At 34.6% G+C, this 19,099-nt stretch overlaps 1 protein-coding gene across 5 annotated transcripts in view; it reads left to right on the top strand.

Annotated features, from left to right (window-relative positions):
* LOC136032951 (brefeldin A-inhibited guanine nucleotide-exchange protein 1-like) overlaps nt 1–19,099 on the top strand; it is a 144,233-nt gene that overhangs the window by 62,980 nt on the left and 62,154 nt on the right. For all 5 annotated transcript variants that reach the window (XM_065713435.1, XM_065713433.1, XM_065713431.1 and 2 more), the window contains 2 exons: nt 9,819–9,948; nt 12,003–12,245. In XM_065713435.1, coding sequence (XP_065569507.1) covers nt 9,819–9,948; nt 12,003–12,245 — 373 coding nt within the window. The remainder of the gene's footprint in view (nt 1–9,818; nt 9,949–12,002; nt 12,246–19,099) is intronic.

The following is a 19,099-nucleotide window of genomic DNA, read 5'->3' as shown; positions in this document are numbered from 1 at the left end:
TTTTGGGTTGCCTAAAGAGGCAGATTTTGGCAAATGATGAATAACAACAATTTTGGGCCGCCTATATAAAAGACTAGCGAAAAGGCGCTTCGGACGTCGTGCATAAAAAAGAGAACTGTTTGTAGATTAATGAATGGCTGGGAGGTATGTATACTTGCCAATCATCTAAAGAAAGATTACCAAATGCATGATTCAACTTTTTCTAGTGATTTTTCTGCTTTTTGTTGTCTTAAACTAGATCAATCTGGCAAATATTTCTATTCGAACCAGTTTTTTCTTTGATTTTCTTTTATCGAGGTAAGTAGTTCATATATGAAAATAAACGGTCACTAAAAGAAGACACTATTCCAGAACATAATATGGAGGAGGGATGGGCAAATAAATCTACACAAACAAAAAAAAAGTTTTCCTTTTACAAAAAGTTTTCCATGTAGGGCCTATAAAAAAAGAAAAAAAAGAAAAGAAAATAAGCGTATTCCCTGCTGCTACTAAGAAAATACTCGACACTCAACTCTTTTCCTTAAATGTAGTAGACGATAATAGGTCAACAAGAAAATTAATACAACAAAGTCATAATTGAATTACTATTTTACCAATTTTACAACCTTAATCAATTTAATCTTCAAAATCCCGCTTAGATTTTTCAAAAATCCTCAAAAACAATTCATTTTTCAGTAACCTTTTAAAGTGCATCAAATTTATTTTTAGTTTCCATGCCTAACCAATTCCATAATTTGACCTTTCTTTAAACCAGAGAAAACCCTGACCTTGTCATACTAAGTTAATGAAATAAATTTTATTCATCGACCTTTTACCATGGGGAGGAATATCATTAACAATGTCTAGTACATCTAGAAAGGACTGGGCTTATTTTTTTCGTAATTATGCATGAAAACATCTTTAAAACATCACAGATGTCAGACACTGGACGTATATACAAGCTAAGTCTGATGACACGATTCGGAAGGGCTAATAGATAGAATGAATGAATGAATGAACTTTATTACCCGTAAAGTATAAAAAACACAAAGTACGGAGTATTATAAATAAATAAACAAAAACAAATACGATAAACAGCGAAGAAAAACAAAATTCAAACTAACAAAAGACAACATGGACTAATCAACCAGTATCAATATGGAAAAAAGGCTGCAGAGGGTCATAAACGTGAATAAAATTGACAGTCTTTTTACATAAATCATCACTGGAAGACCGAATCCGAGAAGGCACATCTACTAAACCAAATCGAGCAATTATTTTTTTGTTTCGGTGCCATCTAGGAAGCCGGAGGAGGAATTTGCAATATCTGAAATAAGCAGTACGTAGAGTATGTCGATCTTTCTTACGAAACAGATGAGCCATGCCTGATAAAAACAAAAGCACAGGGGCGCAATAAGCGTTATAAATCATGCACAAACCGTTGCGGTTGTAACGGCTTTTGTTTGGGGATATTTTTCCGTAAGCGACGTGTAGGTTTTTTCACGGCTTGATTCACTAGGGATGAACAGGTAGTGGAAAGTGTGGGGCCGAAATAAAGACCAAGCCAACTAACTAAAGAAGAACACGGTAGAACTGCAGTCCCAGAAACGAATGGAGCGACCGCATAAGGGCTATTAAAACAAATAAACTCGCATTTAGACGCATTAACTGACAGTCCAATCTTAGATAGTTCATTGGTTAATATAGTAAAATTAGAAAGCAATCCACGGCGAGTCCGGGCAACAAGAAGAACGTCATCTGCATATGCAATAGAAGACAAACCAATATTACCGTAAAAAACAGAACTTCTAAGGGGACGCAGGCACGATGCAAGCACGCATTTAAATATACTAGGAGACAATACGGCACCTTGCCGAACTCCCTTTTTAATTTTTACCGGGTCAGATATTTGGCCATTCCAGGTAACTTGAATTTTAGACTTTGAATACCAAGAAGACAATAAACTTAGTACGGAAGGATTAACACCTGAAGACGCAAGGGAAAATAGAGCCTGAGAGTGCACAATATTGTCGAAAGCTCCAGAAATATCAACAGTAAGACAGTATAAAGACATTTTAGCTTTTACGGCATCTTTCATGAGTCGGCTTAAAACATGATGTGCATGGGAGCAACCGAAACTTTTCCGAAAACCAAATTGAAAAGGCGTAAAATCACAATTCGACTCAATTTCTGGTAGTAACAAATGTTCAAGCAGCTTACTTAAGAAACACGATATGGGGAAACACATTACAGAAACACTGTAATGGGACGATAATTCACACATGACGTGGGGTCCTTGCCTCGCTTTTGAATAGACGTTACACGGCCACAAAGGAAACTATCAGGAACAAGCGACTGTGCTAAGCAAGACTGGAAAAATATTTGTAGATGGTTAAGTAGAGCAGGACAATCATAAGCAAAAAATCGGTAAGAAAGGCCGTCACTATCAAGGCTATTTGAACGCTTAATTTTTCTTAAAGCCCGGCGAATTTCAGATATTGCTACAGGCTGGACATGAGCCTGCAGGAGACGGTATGGTAAAAGCGGTTTAAGCAACTTATAATAAAAAGACTGAAGAAAACTATTAAATACACTGAACACACGCTTATAATATTCAACAAAATTAGCTAGCTGGAGACAAGATAGGGTAGATGGGGAACATTTCTCACCATTAATAACCTTATTCCAGGAGGCTTTATCGGTGGGGCCTGGCCATGCATTCAAGCGTGCCCTCTTCAAACTGGCCTTATATTCAAGTTTACACCTTTGTTTCACAGAGAAAACAGCTCCGGAAGATGGTCGGTCACATGATATCCACATACGTAGCCAAAATTTGGCTTTTTGCTTAGCACGTTTTACTTCAGGATGAACATTCCAATTAGGCCTTCTTGTACCAATCTAACTTTATCCACAGGCACTGCAGCTTTGGAAGCTGATTTAAGGCAATGGACGATTTGACAATAATAGAAATTTAGGTCAACTGTACTTGAAGGCGAGGAAACTGACGTTTGCAGCAGGTGATATGGCACGTTTATGGTCGACAGTAAAACAGTTAGCGTAGCAAGGTATAGTGGGACATTAGCACGATCCCAGTTCAACTTCGTATGCCACTTCGGTTGAGCCGAAAGTGTTTTGCCAGATAGCTCACAGGACAAATTACAGCTAAGAATAAGGTGATCGTCATCAATCTTCTCTTCGTCCACCCTGACAATCGATGATATTAAGCTGGAACTGGAAGAGACCACGTGATCCAGGTTCGATTTTGAACAGCCTCTGTTATGAATATACGTGAATGGGAGGCTCTTAACTGTGACGTGATATATGTTAAGAAGTGATTCTAGCAAGAGGATTGATCTATCGGAGGGACCAAGTATGTCACAGTTAAGGTCACCAGCTAAAACCCAATTTAGGTCTTTCAAACGTAGACTTTCGAGTAGAGACTTTAAACTGGAGCAACATTTGGCGAAAGATGTGAACGATGCTATAGAACGTCGATCGCAAGGTAAGTAAACTGTTATAAAGGCGGTACTGTCACATTGAATCGCTAAGATGTTATCATCACAATGAATCCCAGAGGGCTTTGATGGGGAACAGAAAAAAATTGCTAGGCCACCGGAAGGGCGGCCTCTAGTTTTCTTGGCCTCTTGCAAAAAAAAATGGTGGACAGAAGATCGCTTCAGGCTAGAAACGTTTGATTTGGTCAAAAGATGTTCTTGCAATAACACTATGTTCTGGACTAATAATTCATTAATTAACAAGTCTTTGTCTTTTGTGCCGTTAATATTAAGAGAAGCAAAACTTAAAATAGTGGCTTGGTTCATTTTGGAGCAGAGTTCAGAGAGCGTTTTATCACTGGGCAATTCATACTATAGGAAACATGAGCTTCGCCGCATTGGCACATTTCGGAGCCTCTAAGCAAGGATTGTCTTTAGTATCGGAATGGCATCCAGAACATTTAGAGCACTTCATCTCATTCGGGGCACATGGGCAGTGAGCTAACGAATGATGGATACTTTGGCATCTAAGACACCGTCTGGGCAATTCTTTGTATTCCGATATTTTAAAAGACTCGTAACCCAAGCGCAGACCTGTAGCGATGGCAGATTTTAGTGCAGCGGAATCAGGGAACTCCAAACGGAATGTATGAGAAGAGCCGATCTGGCTGGCCTCAACAAGACCAGGAATAACGGAGATGAGTATACTGCTAGAAACACTATCGGGAAGTCCCCTAATTACTCTAAGAGGTTTGCGATCAATCACTTTAGCAAGAATATTTGGATAGCTTGCAACGGCAGATGCGGCAAGAGAATTGGCGGAAACTTTATCCCGCGTAACAACAACCCTTCTTTTCCTTACCGGATCGGACTTTACCGACACAATACCGTCATGTCCGGCGAAAGAATCAAGCTTTTCCTTGCGAGAAACGGGGTCTCTTAGTTCTGGAGGCGGATATTTAAGAACAACGGCGTACGAGGGTTTGTGATTGGTACCCTTACTATCTGAGACCAAAGAACTATTAATAGACGTTGTTGGACTATTGAGGTGAGCAAGCGATTTTAACTGATCAAGGCACAGGTTGACTTTGGCGGTAAGGATAGAATAAGCTGATGCCGGAATGCTAGGGACTTCAGAGGGGGATTTGATCACGAACTCTGGAATATCAATATTTTCTGCAGAGCAACGAGAAAGAGTAGCGATAATGTCTGACAATGAACTATTCTTAGCACTGAGTCCTGAACGACGAGGTATAGGCTCATCTGGGAAGCAATTGCTATATAAAAGTTTCTTAGCTCCAAGAACATCTTCATACGGGAAAAAATCACTAGCGTATTTCACAATAGACTGATGGTCCAACCCCCCATCGAGATTGTGCTGAGCAAAATTCAAAACTGGGCAATAATAAAGCGTACTGGTATTCCAATTGTCCATGATAAGCAAATTTCACTCACGGCTTGGCATCAGTCCAAAAACGATTAAGTGAAAAAGGTATATCCACAGAGAAGTTCTTAATAAGCACAATTATGAAATGATCCACACTGGCTAAATGAATGCAATGAGAATAAATAATAACTTATCTTTGAGTTGGGCGAGTAATCCAGTGATTTGCAAGTAATCCGAATATTTCAATGCACGACTCAGATTATAGTAGTGCTGAATACTAACCCACAGCCACAATCCGTAAATAATCCTTAAGCCGTAATCATATACAAGTTTATAAATTTATCTAATAAGTTTCAATTACAAGTTCAAAAGTATTTCACTCGTTATTTATTCCAAACAGGTACAGAGTTAATCCGGCTTAAATTCAATTAGTTGTTGACTGGTCAGATACCAAAAAATCAGCGATCATCAAAAAACACTTAAATGAAACACTGCGTTAACCTAATACTAGTAACTTAATACTTGAAAAAGTGTTCATTGCAAAGAACATTTAACACTCGAAAAAATACATAAATAAAACATTACATTTACTTTATACTGAGATTTTTTATTTTTATATATATTTTGTTTAACAAAATTTCCAGATATTCTGTTACCCTACAAATAAACTGAGGTGACGTACTATTTAAGATACCTGGAAGTATCGTCTCATTATTTCCAAATATCCCTTCCCTTATCGTAGATAGCCCCCCCCCCCCCTTTTTTTTTCTTATGTGTTTGTGCTGTTGCATTGGTGATTTCTTTTTTCATTATATTGTTTAAATCTTGCTCTAATTGGAGGCAGTTAGCCTTGAGCATCCACAACCTCAAATATCTAGCTGGTAAATTCAGCTTTAAGTAGAACTTTTGCTCATAAACCACCTTAACATCCTTATAAAAGTTTAATGTTTCTGATTTTTTTTAATCTCCTCGCTCCATTTTTGAATCATTTGATATTAGCTAGTATTCTAATAATGTTATTTTGGAAAACACCGTCCGGATGAAGGATTGAAAAGGAAGTCCCTAAACACATTGATCTACAATACAAGATTTAGGGGTAGATTACTTTGAAATATGATATTTGGATTATATTCTTCTGAAAAAAATGGTTCAACTATGTCCTTTAAGTCCCACAATAATTCATCCACAAGAATCCCAGAATGCCGAACAATTGACGTCTTCCGTATTTAGAGGTCACTAGCTACTACTGAAGATGTCCATTTCATAATTTTTCCCTAGGGGGAAATGTAATATTGCGATAGCTAATTTTTCAGGACTATGTTTGCTATTATATTAGGTAAAGATTTATCCTGTCATTCCAATAAATTAGGACTTAGTTTATTTTATTTTTGCGTTGGGCTCGTTCTTAAACAGATATAAGACTTGGCCTGTTGTGCATCAAATCAGGAGTTAGCTGGGTATGGAATGATAAGGCAAATATAAACATAAATGACTTCTGCCAGACCGGCTAATTACTAAAAAATAAGAACTGTTTTAAATAATAGAGATTTTATTACAACTCATCCAAATAGATATTCTCTGGTAGATCTGCTTTTGCTATTTATTAGCAAAGCTAATAAAATTATGCATTTTCTTGTATTATAACTTAAACTCTAAGTAAAGTATCAAAAGTAAACTTTAAAAATATAGTTTTACCTTCAATTGCACTGAAAGGTAAAAGATAAATTCTTTTTTTTTTTCATTACACCTTTAATTTTTTTTCTTGACTGAAAGCATGGGGCGGTCATCCCATGTTTCCTACCTATTCAAGGACTTTATGATAGTGTGTCCTACAATGTGAACATCAAACCGAATCACCCTGATTATCAAGAAGTGATGCGGTTCTATTTCGTGACTATCTTATACTTTCATTAATAGCCTTGCAAAAATTAAGGTTCTCCAGCTAGTAAGAACAAAACTCGTTTTTTACGTTTTATTGTGTTTGGAGATATCGTGTTTTTGTTTAATTTCTCTTACTCTTTGGTAAATCTTCCGTACTTAAAGCATTTTCAAGTATTTTCTTAACTGTTCAAGGACCTTACGACAATGTGTCCTTCAATGTGAACATAAAACCAAATCACCCGGACTATCAGGAAGTGATGCGGTTCTATTTCATGACTGCCCTATACTTTCATTTGTAGTCTCGAAAAATTTAAGGTTCTTCAGCTAGTAAGAAAAAACTTGTTCTTTACTTTTTGGTATGTTTGAAGATAAAGCGTTTTTCTTTTTTACTCTTTGGTAAATCTTCCCGTACTTAAAACATTCGTCACGCTTTTTCGTAACTGTTCAAGGACCTTACAACAGTGTGTCCTTCAATGTGTACATCAAACCGAATTACCCTGACTATCAGGAGGTGATGCGGTTCTATTTCATGACTGCCCTATACTTTCATTTGTAGTCTCGGAAAATTTAAGGTTCTTCAGCTAGTAAGAAAAAACTCGTTCTTTACTTTTTGGTATTTTTGAAGATAAAGCGTTTTTCTTTTTTACTCTTTGGTAAATCTTCCCGTACTTAAAACATTCGTCACGCTTTTTCGTAACTGTTCAAGGACCTTACAACAGTGTGTCCTACAATGTGAACATCAAACCGAATTACCCTGATTATCAGGAAGTGATGCGGTTCTATTTCGTGACTATCTTATACTTTCATTTGTAGCCTTGCAAAAATTAAGGTTCTCCAGCTAGTAAGAAAAAAAAACTCGTTTTTTACTTTTTAGTGTGTTTGGAGATTCATAGCTTTTTTTTTTTCTCATACTCTTTGGTAAATCTTCCCGTACTTAAAACATTTGTCACGCATTTTCATAATTATTCAAGGACCTCTACGACACAGTATTCTTCAATGTGACTATAAAAAACGATTATCGTGAAGTGCTAATGAGGATCTTTTTCATGACTGTTCACGTTTTCATTTTAATCTTGGGAAAGGTTCTTCAGCTAGTAAAAAAATCACGTTGTTTACTTCTTAGCTTGTTTGGTGATAGAACTCTCTTTTAAGTTTTCTTACTATTTGGTAAGTCTTGTAATCAATCTCCCCTTCCCGCCTGTGCTTACGCGTCTTTCATAGCTATTCAAGGACATCTCAAAGCCTTCAAATGCTCAGGACTCATATCGATTCCTGCGCTTCATTAAGAGACTATGTCTTCGTCTCCTCCATAGTTAGCTATAACTGGATATGAATAACGAAATTCGGTCTCTGAGACAAATGGGCGAAGTTAAGTGAAAGTTTTAAAACTTTTGCATTCTTTATGTTGTATAGTGTGTTTGCTTACCTCTTATATGTTGTTGTATATTATATGCGTGCTTATTTGAAGTCAACTAGTCAAATTTAGGGTTTTATATATAAAGAACTTCATTTTGTATCTTTCACGATTTTTTTTTATTTTTTTTTTAAGGACAAACATTACTTGGTAACCTATTGTGGGGCCGCCTCTTTTTTTGTGCAAAATTCAATAAACATTAAATTTTTTTGTGCATCAAATGAAACATTAAACGACAGACTTTTTTATATAAAGTTTTGTTTTCTGAAAGAAAGTGTTTTCAAGTTGAGTTCCATCAAAGAAAACATTGTGATATCTAGTTAGATCCCTGGATGAGAATTTTGAGGACTAAAGATTATTGCTCCTATACCTGCCAAGTCAAAAATTTTATGTAGAAGAATAAATGTGCGTAATACCAGTTTGTCTTGCCAATTTTCGCTTAAAATCTAAGCAAACCTAACAGCCTAATAATGAAAAGAATAAAATCTGTGTTACGAAGGTAAATTTTATTTTTCCATTGACATATTTTTTGGTAGTCATGCATGAAATTATTTCTTTTTTGGTGTCATACATTTAGTGATCCTTGGGCTTTGTAAACTTGTCTCTGGCCATCGGCTGTTGGTTGCTGCCTTACCAAGTTACCAAGTTAGGAGAAGAATAATAGAACTTAGTGTGACTCATTGATTCATTTTGTAGAGAGAGAATTTCAGGGAAATTATTGAGGTACCATTTACTTTGCTATATCATCATACTGCTAATATTTGAAAAATAAATTGGCCATACACATCCAAACTTCCACTGGAAAGCAAACATTATTAATAACCAATGCTCATTCAACATAGGTTGCACAGTGTGTATACTACACTACACACATAGACAATAATAAAAATATGAACAATGACAGTTGTCCACTTGCCTGCAACTCCTGTGGACATGGTCGGTCATAAATCTTTGAATCATTTTTGCAACTGCAATTGCCTTCGAATTGCTTATAGTACTGATAGACCATTTGAATTATTCTTACTTTATGCCTACCTACTTTGGCTCTGCCCTAAGATGGATGGTAAACTATGCTAATATTACCAATATTTATGGTACGATGATAAAGAGCTCCTCGTTCCTTATTGTATGTGCATGTAGTTGCACTTATAAGATTTGAAATAACTTACTTGAATGATTAACTTGTGTGGTTGAGGACTTATAGCAATTTCTTGAGTAATTTGTGAGACGTATTTTTCAAAATAATTCCTGGTATATCATCTTCAGTTATATCGTCTTCCGCTGGTCTCTATTGAAAATTATCAGTTGGGGGGAGGTGGGTGACAGGGTTTTATCTATCAGGCAATTTGAAGAATTTTGTGCTTCAAAAGTCTTTTTTGCGCTCTCACGGTGGTAAAGGCCCCTTTCTGTCCTGTGTTATTGCCAATGAATGTTTCTAACTATGGCCTCCTTTTGTTTTCTGGTGTGTGCATTTTTTCGTGTGTGTTCCTTGTCTTGTATTGGATAACAATTTTACAATATATGTTTTGAAAGAAGGGAAGGGGGTCAAAATTAAAATATTTGAAGTAAATAAAATTCTTTTATAACACGATGACTGATTTTTAATTCAGATGCCTTTAAACCAATTTAGAGTATCAAATATAGTTTGTATCTTTTTTTTCAGTTGGAACGTGACGCTTACGTCCAAGCCTTGGCAAGATTTACATTATTGACTGCAAATTCAGCAATATCCGAGCTAAAGGCAAAAAACATCGACACCATTAAAACGCTAATTACTGTGGCCCATACAGACGGTGAGTTCTGTCTCTATTTGTATAGAACTGTTAAATAATATTTGTGGTACCATTATGTTAATTTGAAGCTCTTGAATTAATAGAACTGGACACCCATACTGCTGCCGCCTGGCCTAAAATGAAAGGACACATCCACGCTTATAAAATGAAATAGTAAGTGAGAAAGATTTCTCTGACGGATCTTCGTTTATTGGTCACACTTGGTGAGAAGTTTTTGCTTCACAAATGAGGGGTGAGGCCAGCCATACTTAACAAAAGAAATTTCAGTATCTCTAACTCAAGGCTTACCTGATATGATTTTATGCACTAGATACCAAACTGGAGTCATATTATTCAACTAATTCAGTAGTGTCTACACCTTTTTCCGCTTAAATCCACATACAGATCACCCTTCTCAAGCTTCATTTTTTATTCTTCCTTCAAAATTGTATAAATCTAAGATACACCCTTTGATTGATACATCCATTGTTCATTTAATGTTTCTTTTTGTGGGGAGTGATGCTTTTTTTCGGACGGCTGATTTAAATTGAAATCTAAAGATACATTTTTGTATGTATTTAGTTTTTATTTTCTTTAGAAAACTTAAGAAATCCATGGGTATATTTTGTGTATGAAGTGCATCATATTATTTACTTTCAAGAAAAAAAGTTTCCTCTGTGATCTTATATTTTTTTTCATTTTTTTCTGATTTCTCATTTGTCTCTCTATTCTCTTTTAATAGACTGATGTTTCTAAAGCACTTTATCCTTGCCTAACCCTTAAAGAAGTTATATATCCCGACGAACTCCTGTATTATCTCTATCTTATCTCTTTCATTTTCAGTCATCTTAGTCCATCGTAGCTTTTTCATGGCACCTCCAGAAACCCTGATCTAAAAATCTTGCTATTATATTATATAGGAAAAACGCTAAATAGAATTTTTGATTCGAATTTTAATTTCCTGTGTCGGCTAAGAAAGTTATGAAAAAGTGGATTAGCCTTGAAAAACATTAGTACTAAAATAATAGAAATTTTTTTCTAGTACCTGATTGAAAAATTTGATAATTCCAAATTCTGCAAGTATTTTACTCTTGCTTTTCTACAAAGTTGAGTTTATAAGCTTAAAGTTAAGGCTGATCAAATAGAAAATTAGTGAGCTCAGTCAGTAGATTCCAAATAGTTTGGTTGTATTTGGCGCTTTTTTAGGTTTAGTTTGCCCCTATATATGAAAGTAATTATCGTTTTAGTCGAGGATTGTTTGGGGTTAGAAGTTTTTAGGATGAGTAACACTGCAGGTGAGTTTCGATCAATATATTAAACTTTAGTCAACTTGTAATCTCATTTCTTCGGGATAACAGTCAAAACAGGGCCTAGGTGAAGTATAACTTGTAAAGTGTTTAAAAACTTATAAGTGTAAATAAGAATGAACAAAAGGAGGTTGAAAGTTTTAAACTCTGATTATTTCTGATTCTGATTACTTTATAAACTGGCGTCTTTTCGTAATCACAAACAAAGTATAATTTCTTAGTAAGATATTAAAATGTTGATGGACTTAAATACATCTTTTTACTTATGCTATAGATCAGGAGTATAGTGCAGAGAATCAGCTGGAAATCCTTGTAGCAAAAAGCCAAGTCCTTCAAATTTCCCTTCTCTTTTTCACCCCACTGGTACTGCGCCTGCAATCTCACCCCAAAACTTTTTTTAACATGAGAAAAAGTGGCTATAACTTGTAACTTTCGCCTCTTATATATTGTTATATATATATATATATATATATATATATATATATATATATATATATATATATATATATATATATATATATATCAAAAAGAGAAAGAATCTTTGGTATTATGATTTACCTTAGATCAATTCATATGTCTTGTTTTACGCAATGTGTCTTGAGATAAAAACTACCTTTTTAATTAGTGCATTTGCATCATTCTTCTTTTCTTTTTTTTTCCCTTCTGAATAATAACTTTCTCGACCTTTGCCCTAGCTAAGGTCATGCAATTCAATGAGATCTAACTTTTAAGAGACTTTGAAACATATTGTAATTGCAATTTTTTTAGGTAATTATCTTGGAAAATCGTGGCTGGATATTTTGAAATGTATATCTCAGCTAGAATTGGCCCAGCTAATAGGAACTGGAGTTAGACCGCAATATATTACAGCTTCTTCTCCGTTTGCCGTTAATATTAGTCAAATGTTTAGTCAAGGACTGAACAATCAGTTGACAAACTTTGGGTCTCCTAATTCTCCTACCAGTTTCCATCTATCAGATTTAGCGTGGATGGGTATGAATTCTCTTGACCGTGAGTAATTTAATGCTATTCACTTTTCATTTATTATGCTCTGTTGCTTCGATGGGTTTCTAGGTACTCCGTATATAATTAAAAACTCCTCTCTTGCGTATGGATATTCTCGAATTGAAGCGAAACCTGTGCCATGGGGGAAAGTATCCAAATCTCCTACTTTTTGTGATGAGACACAATTGTTGAAAGAGTAAGTAAGTCTGTTGCATGTTAGAAAAAGAAAACCGTTATACCAACGATAAAGTATATTTTCCGCATAGTTTTTGTTTTGACTCATTGAGTAGAGGAAGAAATGAGTCAGGGGTAGTAATTCTAACCATAGTCAGAATTATTTTGGTCATTTCTTCTTTAAGAAATTCTTTAGTCTTTCATCGAGGATAGCTTCAAGTCTTGGAAAAAAAGGACATAAAATCACTTTGCAAAACCAGTTCAAAACTTTGTTTTCTAATCATTGACAGATGATGATATTCCGATATTAAGTTTTTTTCCAAACTACTGCTTGCGACCCGGTACTGAGTTGGAGAAAATTTTGCTGTGTCACAAAAAAAATGGTGAAAACAGAATTTTTTTGTACTATCTAAAAAAGATAGCATTTTTCTATTTAAGAATAGATTCTAGGATTTCAAATTTTTAATGTAGCTTATATGCGTGATATATTTACTACATTCAGTAATTTGGAGCTTTGGTTGAAGCATTTTCAAAGTGTTAGAAAAAGTTTCTACAATAATTAAAAAGATGACGAATTTTTTAAAACTCGTGCGTTCTATGGAGGAGGAGATTTCCATTTAGAAAAACTATTAGTTTCAATTGAATAACTCTTTCCTGATTTTATAAGTTGTTCTAAAGAATACATCGTGGATATTCATTTTATAACGCGGATTAGATATAATTAGGCTTACACACAGATCTCTTCTCTGTGCTGGTTAGAGCCGAAATTTTGTTATAACTGTTTGTACTAATAAAGATTTACTTATTTTCTGTTAAAACTGAGAAGGAAGAAATATTCAATGCAAGTGAATAAATATTAATCTAACTGGAATATCCATTCAGTTGCTTGTTGAAATACGCAACGAACAAGAAGTTGGTAATTTAAACTAAAATTTCATGCAATACTGATACAAAAAATAGAAGTTTGGAACTGCAACGTTAGTTAATTGTACTTGTACTGTCAAAAAGACTAAGTGTAAGAAAATAAGATGTCATTTTGTTGCCTTTTGGAAACACTTATATTAGTATAATTATAAGTATAATTTTCAGCCTTGTCGTGCTTAAAAAATGATTTTCGAAAAATATTTAAATCAAATTAAAAAGAACATTAAATCTAATTTGAGAATAATAATAATAATATAATAATATACTATATATATAATATAATAACTCTAATATAAAGAAAATAATAATTTTTAATACAAATGTCGACGATGACCACACTGCTTTTCCATCATACCAACAACAACAAGCAAAACAATGAGGAATCAATCTAATCAATCAATTTAAGTTTTTTATTCTTAAATGAATATTTTGGCTCTATATCTCAGAGCCGTCCTCAGCTAAGCAACACATAAAAATATAAAATATTACTTTCAATAGAAATCCCTGGTCGTTAAAACTGAAATTTAAAATTGGAGCGTTCAAAATTAGCTACGATCATTACTTCAAAGAACTTCCATCCAGACTGAAGAAAAACAACACGAAACAAGCTAACTCATGAAATAAGGGTGTATCAAATACTCTGCGACTGCAACATCTATAATTTGGGTAGAACCCAACGAAATTTGAAACAGTATAAGGACGACATAACAAAGGCTTTAGATCCTAATAGTTCTTTTGATTCTACACTAAGCACCTATATTTTTGAAAACCTAACCATAAAATGCTTTTTGGAAATACTTCGCTTGTTAGCAATGGTTTGAGTATTAAACAAGTTGTTAGAGGGGCAACAGAAATTAAACTTTTTTTAGTTTATTCACGGAATTTTCCGTGGGGAGAAAGTTTAACAGGGGAAGTTATCAGAGGGGAAATTTCGGACCGTAAAAACGGTCCGAAATTAAATTAAAAAAAAAGTCTTTTCAACTGAAACTAAGGAGTAACATTAAAAAAAACGAACATGAATTATTCCTTATATGAGCATCTTCAACCCTCGCTCTTTACACTAAAGTTTGACTTTTTGGCACAATTGTTTATGAAAGATTGCTCAAACAAAAGGTTGCTTGAAATTGAATGAGAAGTATTTTTAAAGATTTTTCAGACTTTATCATAAAGAGAGGGTTGATGAAGGGGCAGCTCTCTTCAAATACTCAATAAGTTCTAGTCATTTTATGTTTTAATGCTGCTCCTTACTTTCAGTTGGAAAAACCTGTTTTTTATTTAATTTGCGACAGAACAGCGTTCTATTTCTCGTGAGACTGTTTTCTATTCACCTGTAAAGACAGAATCAGGTCGAGTGATATCACGATACCACGAGCGATATCATCGAGAGACAGATACCACGAGCTTACCAACTGGGTCTTTGTAATTGCTCCAGAAAGGGACTTTCCCGAAAATTCTGAAAACTAGTCAAGCGTGAGACTGCTACCATTAGCAAGATAAGGTCAATCAAGACTTAGCATTTAGTAATTTCAAACCCTCCTCGGTATGCTGCACATCCCATACAATACATTAAATACAATCAATGTATAAAAAAACCTTACCAAAGTAAATAGATGCGAGACCCGTCCAATGCATATATTTTTACATACGAATGTATATAAACATTTTGTGTGGTATTAGTGATGTTCAATTCAAATTAAAAGAAATATCCATAAGTATGAAAGGTGTCCTATCCCGTGAGCTCACCGCTCTTTTTCCTAAAGTTTAGTTTGTGGTCTGTTACCATGTAAAACCCCCCGAGATTTTGCACAACTAATAACAACAAAATGTACTTCGTGACAATTAAGTTAACCAAAGTAAACTGATACCACACTGGGAATATTGAACGAAGAGCACAACATGGCATGTTTTATGTTTTTAAATAGGTTTTGAAAATATTTCAACAGGAGTGAATGATTATTATAATTGCTTAAAGAATATATAAAATTGAAAAAATTGTATGGAACTGCTATATGAAATTGCAAAATTGCAGTGTGTATATGTGTACCAGGAGAGCAGGCTTCGCTCGGAGAAAAGAGAAAGGCTTCTTGCAGATTTATACAGAGAAACTATTCTATATTATCAGTAATCAAATTAAATTGTAATGTGTTTTCAAAACATATACCACAAATACTCATCTCCTGCAACATTTATTATAACTATTCTAAGCATTTGTGAAGTCATTCGTATGAAAGATGTTAGAAAAATGCAATTATGGAAAAAAAAACTTTCCAATAAAAGTTCAACTACAGCTAGGGTGCATTGACACAATTGATTTGAGTTGTAACACATTCTCCACAGTGCTAAACAGACTTTAATTATTAATAAAGGAAAGAGCAAGAAATGCATATGAATGTTAAGTCAACTCCTATGTGTATATATAAACGTGCATACAGTATAAACCTAGAATTGGGGTTGTTGAGAAGGATACATGTTAAGAAAACAATTCGTATTTCATAATCTGTGGATTAATCGTAGTTAATTCATTTGACTGCATTCCCACTATATTTATCCTCTACCCTTCTTAATGTGCAAATATATAGCCTAAATTACGTATTTCCCACGAATTTTGCCCTGCAGTCTTATTGTTTCAACCTCTGTACCCGTAAATTGAATCAACGGTGACGAAAACAAGAAACGGAAAAACATATAGGAAATACATAATTGGGGCTCTATATTTGCACATTACAGAGGGAGGGGGTAAAATATTGTGGAACTGGAGTCAAAATCTGTTAAATACAATTATTCTGCATATTATGAAGTAAGAATGATTTTCTTAACAGGTTTCCTTCTCAACAGCCCCAATTCTAGGCTTATACCATTCGTTCAACTCAAAACGAACATAAATTTCTATAATTACGAGAAGTTCTCCTATCCCCCTCCCCTTACCTCTCTACTCTTCCTGTTGAAGTTCAACTTATGCTTTATTATAATTTCAAACCTTCTTCAGTATACCATAAACCCTATGGAATAACAATTGAACGCAAATAATGAGAACACACCTTAACTAAGTAAATTGAAATCAACCGTCCAATCTTGAACGACGAGCAAAACGTGACAAACAGATAAATGAAATGAAATAAATTGGATAGAGTTCATTTCTGCGCCTGCTTCTGTAGATCCAAACTCGAACCCTATTTTTTTCTCCCATTCAGACTAGAACACACAATTAGTAGCCACGATAGGCAAATTAAAACTTTCCATCAGGGACGTAATTTGCTATGGGTCAGTGAGGGGGGAGCAACTGCCCCTCCCAGACCTCGATTTGCCCCCCCCCCCCCATGCCCAGCTGAAGTTTGGTTTTGTCAAGAATCATGTCAAAACTAAGATAAGGCTGCATATGTGAAGCATCCATAGAAACAGGTCAGTTTTCTTTAGTGCATCTTTGCCTTTTTGGTACTATCTGGCTCATTTTTCATTTTAACTTGATTTGGGAAGATTGGATCCAAGTATTCCCCCCCCCGCGGGATTTTGACGAAAATACGCCACTATTTCACCTCCATACATTGTATTTATTAAGATGTAAATATGCCTATTTTCCTTATTAAGATGTATTTAGCATAGACATGCGTATGCATTATTTTAAAAAAATAAGTTTTCCGATGGAAATAGAGAGTTTTTATAATCCCCTATATTAGTAAAATTATGCAAAACTTGCGCTTTACTGAAAAAGCAAAGTCCACGCCAAAAAAAAAAGGACGTTGTTGTAGGAGTATTAAAGTCCTTAAGTAGCCTATATAATATAAAATATAAATTAAAAACCCCCTCAGTAGTCTATCACCAGCCATAATATCGAAAATTTTAGACTACAATTTCAGTAGCTATTTTTGAAAACACAAATAAAAATATTATTTTAGTACCGACAAACTCAATAAGCAAAATACAAAAACGACACACTGATTTATAAGGCAAATCATCGGTTTTACCAACCGTAATATCAATACCTACTAGTATAAAATGTTTAGTTCTAGAAGCACAGTTTAGTATTATTCGAAATCCAGAACTAATATGAAAGCCTAAACTTCAGATACCCAGTTATTTATGCCTATAAGCAGGGGTACCAAATGGTGGGGGGGGGCAATTACCCCTCTCCTAGATTCTATTATTCCCTCCTTAGAATTAAAAAAAAATTTCATTTTCATTGAAAAAAAAAATCGCCCCTTCCCTTAGATTTTAAAAAGCACCATTTGTTTGTACCTTCAATTTAAAAAAAAAATAAACGAATTTCAAGATATAATGCGTACTTTCGAAACTAGTCCATTACCCTAACATTTACCCGGGCATGTTCACTTCGGATCCAGATTCATCAAATTCATCACTAAACATCGATCTTAAATTCATAAAGAGGGCAACTCATTGCATTGAACAAATTTTTCATAAGTCGACTTAATTAAGGAAGCTCAAACTAAATAAAAACATCCAAAAACACTTTGTTTTTCTACTGAATAAATACCAATTTTGTGGCTGTAAATGCGTTGCAGTAAGAAGCAATATGTCCTCAATGTAATTTTTTTCCTGGCCATATCGCACGGAAGGGATAGCCGAAGAAACTTGGGGATAGGCGTCATTGGTCGGAAGTGGAAAGTTCAAAGGCCATTTTCAAGGACGGAAACGAACAAAAATCATTTCGAGATTAGAATTTTAATTGGAATCCAACTTTGAATTTTAAGAAATTCCACGTCAAATGAGGTCCTTTCATAAAGTAATCTAAGACGATAGGCAATCTTAGTTCCTAATAAAACCCAAAACATGTTATTTTATGGATCGTGGTTCACATTGTACTAGCTACCAAAAAGCTCTTTTCAGAAAGCCTTTTTCATTATTCCTTTTGTTTTTTTTTTAAATTTACATATTCCGGGTTGTGCATACATTAAAAGCCAAGTTGCTATTCAATTCTAAAATAATGGATTGATGACGTCATGCAAAATTCAAACTGAATAATTCTATTTCAATTAGTAAATTTGTGACGTCATATAAAAAGAACTACGCGTTTCACCATTAGAAGAAAAAGTGACGTCATCACGGTCATATAAAAGTAGCCGCATCAGTAATTCTAGAAGTATTGTGAAAAAAGCTATCAGATGAATAACATATCTATTAAGCTCATACTAATAGATATCAAATGAGGTCATTTTTTACCAGCCCGAAAAACCTATGGAAGAAGGAACCCACAGATTGGTTCACTTTTCCTAGTTTTATGCTTGAGTTTTATGAACTTTTGCTTTGGAATGACAGTAGCTCGATTGGACTAGAAAGAACGGGGATAATGTCGCAAAAATTGATAAGGATTCCGAAAATATCGAAGGAGGATACCAGAAAAGAGCTGATGACAGGTATAAGTGAAACAAAGTGTGTCTCTCAACTGCTGAGGAGTCAGAACCTTAACCAACTGCAAGAATTGCAAAGAGCAATTGAATATTTCAGAATAAAACATCTGCAAGATGACATGAAGAACTGGAGTATATTTTCAACAAAAAACTTAGAGGTTGGCTTGCAATTGTTTGAGAATGAGGATATCGCTACAAAAGCTGACATTCAACTGGAAGATCTAGTGAAAGATAGCAGAAAAATGGAAAATGTATGCAGAGCCCAGCCAGAGCAGTTAAAAACAATAACAAACGGAAAGGTAAAAAGTTGTGAAGAACAAAAATCTTCAGCAGAATTTACTGGGAAGCAGACTGAAGTTGACAATAAAGTGCAGATGAAGCCACCAAAAGATAAAAAAG

Source organism: Artemia franciscana, chromosome 11 (genome assembly GCF_032884065.1).
Source record: "Artemia franciscana chromosome 11, ASM3288406v1, whole genome shotgun sequence".
Taxonomy (NCBI): domain Eukaryota; kingdom Metazoa; phylum Arthropoda; class Branchiopoda; order Anostraca; family Artemiidae; genus Artemia; species Artemia franciscana.
This window is presented reverse-complemented; position numbering and strand designations above follow the sequence as displayed.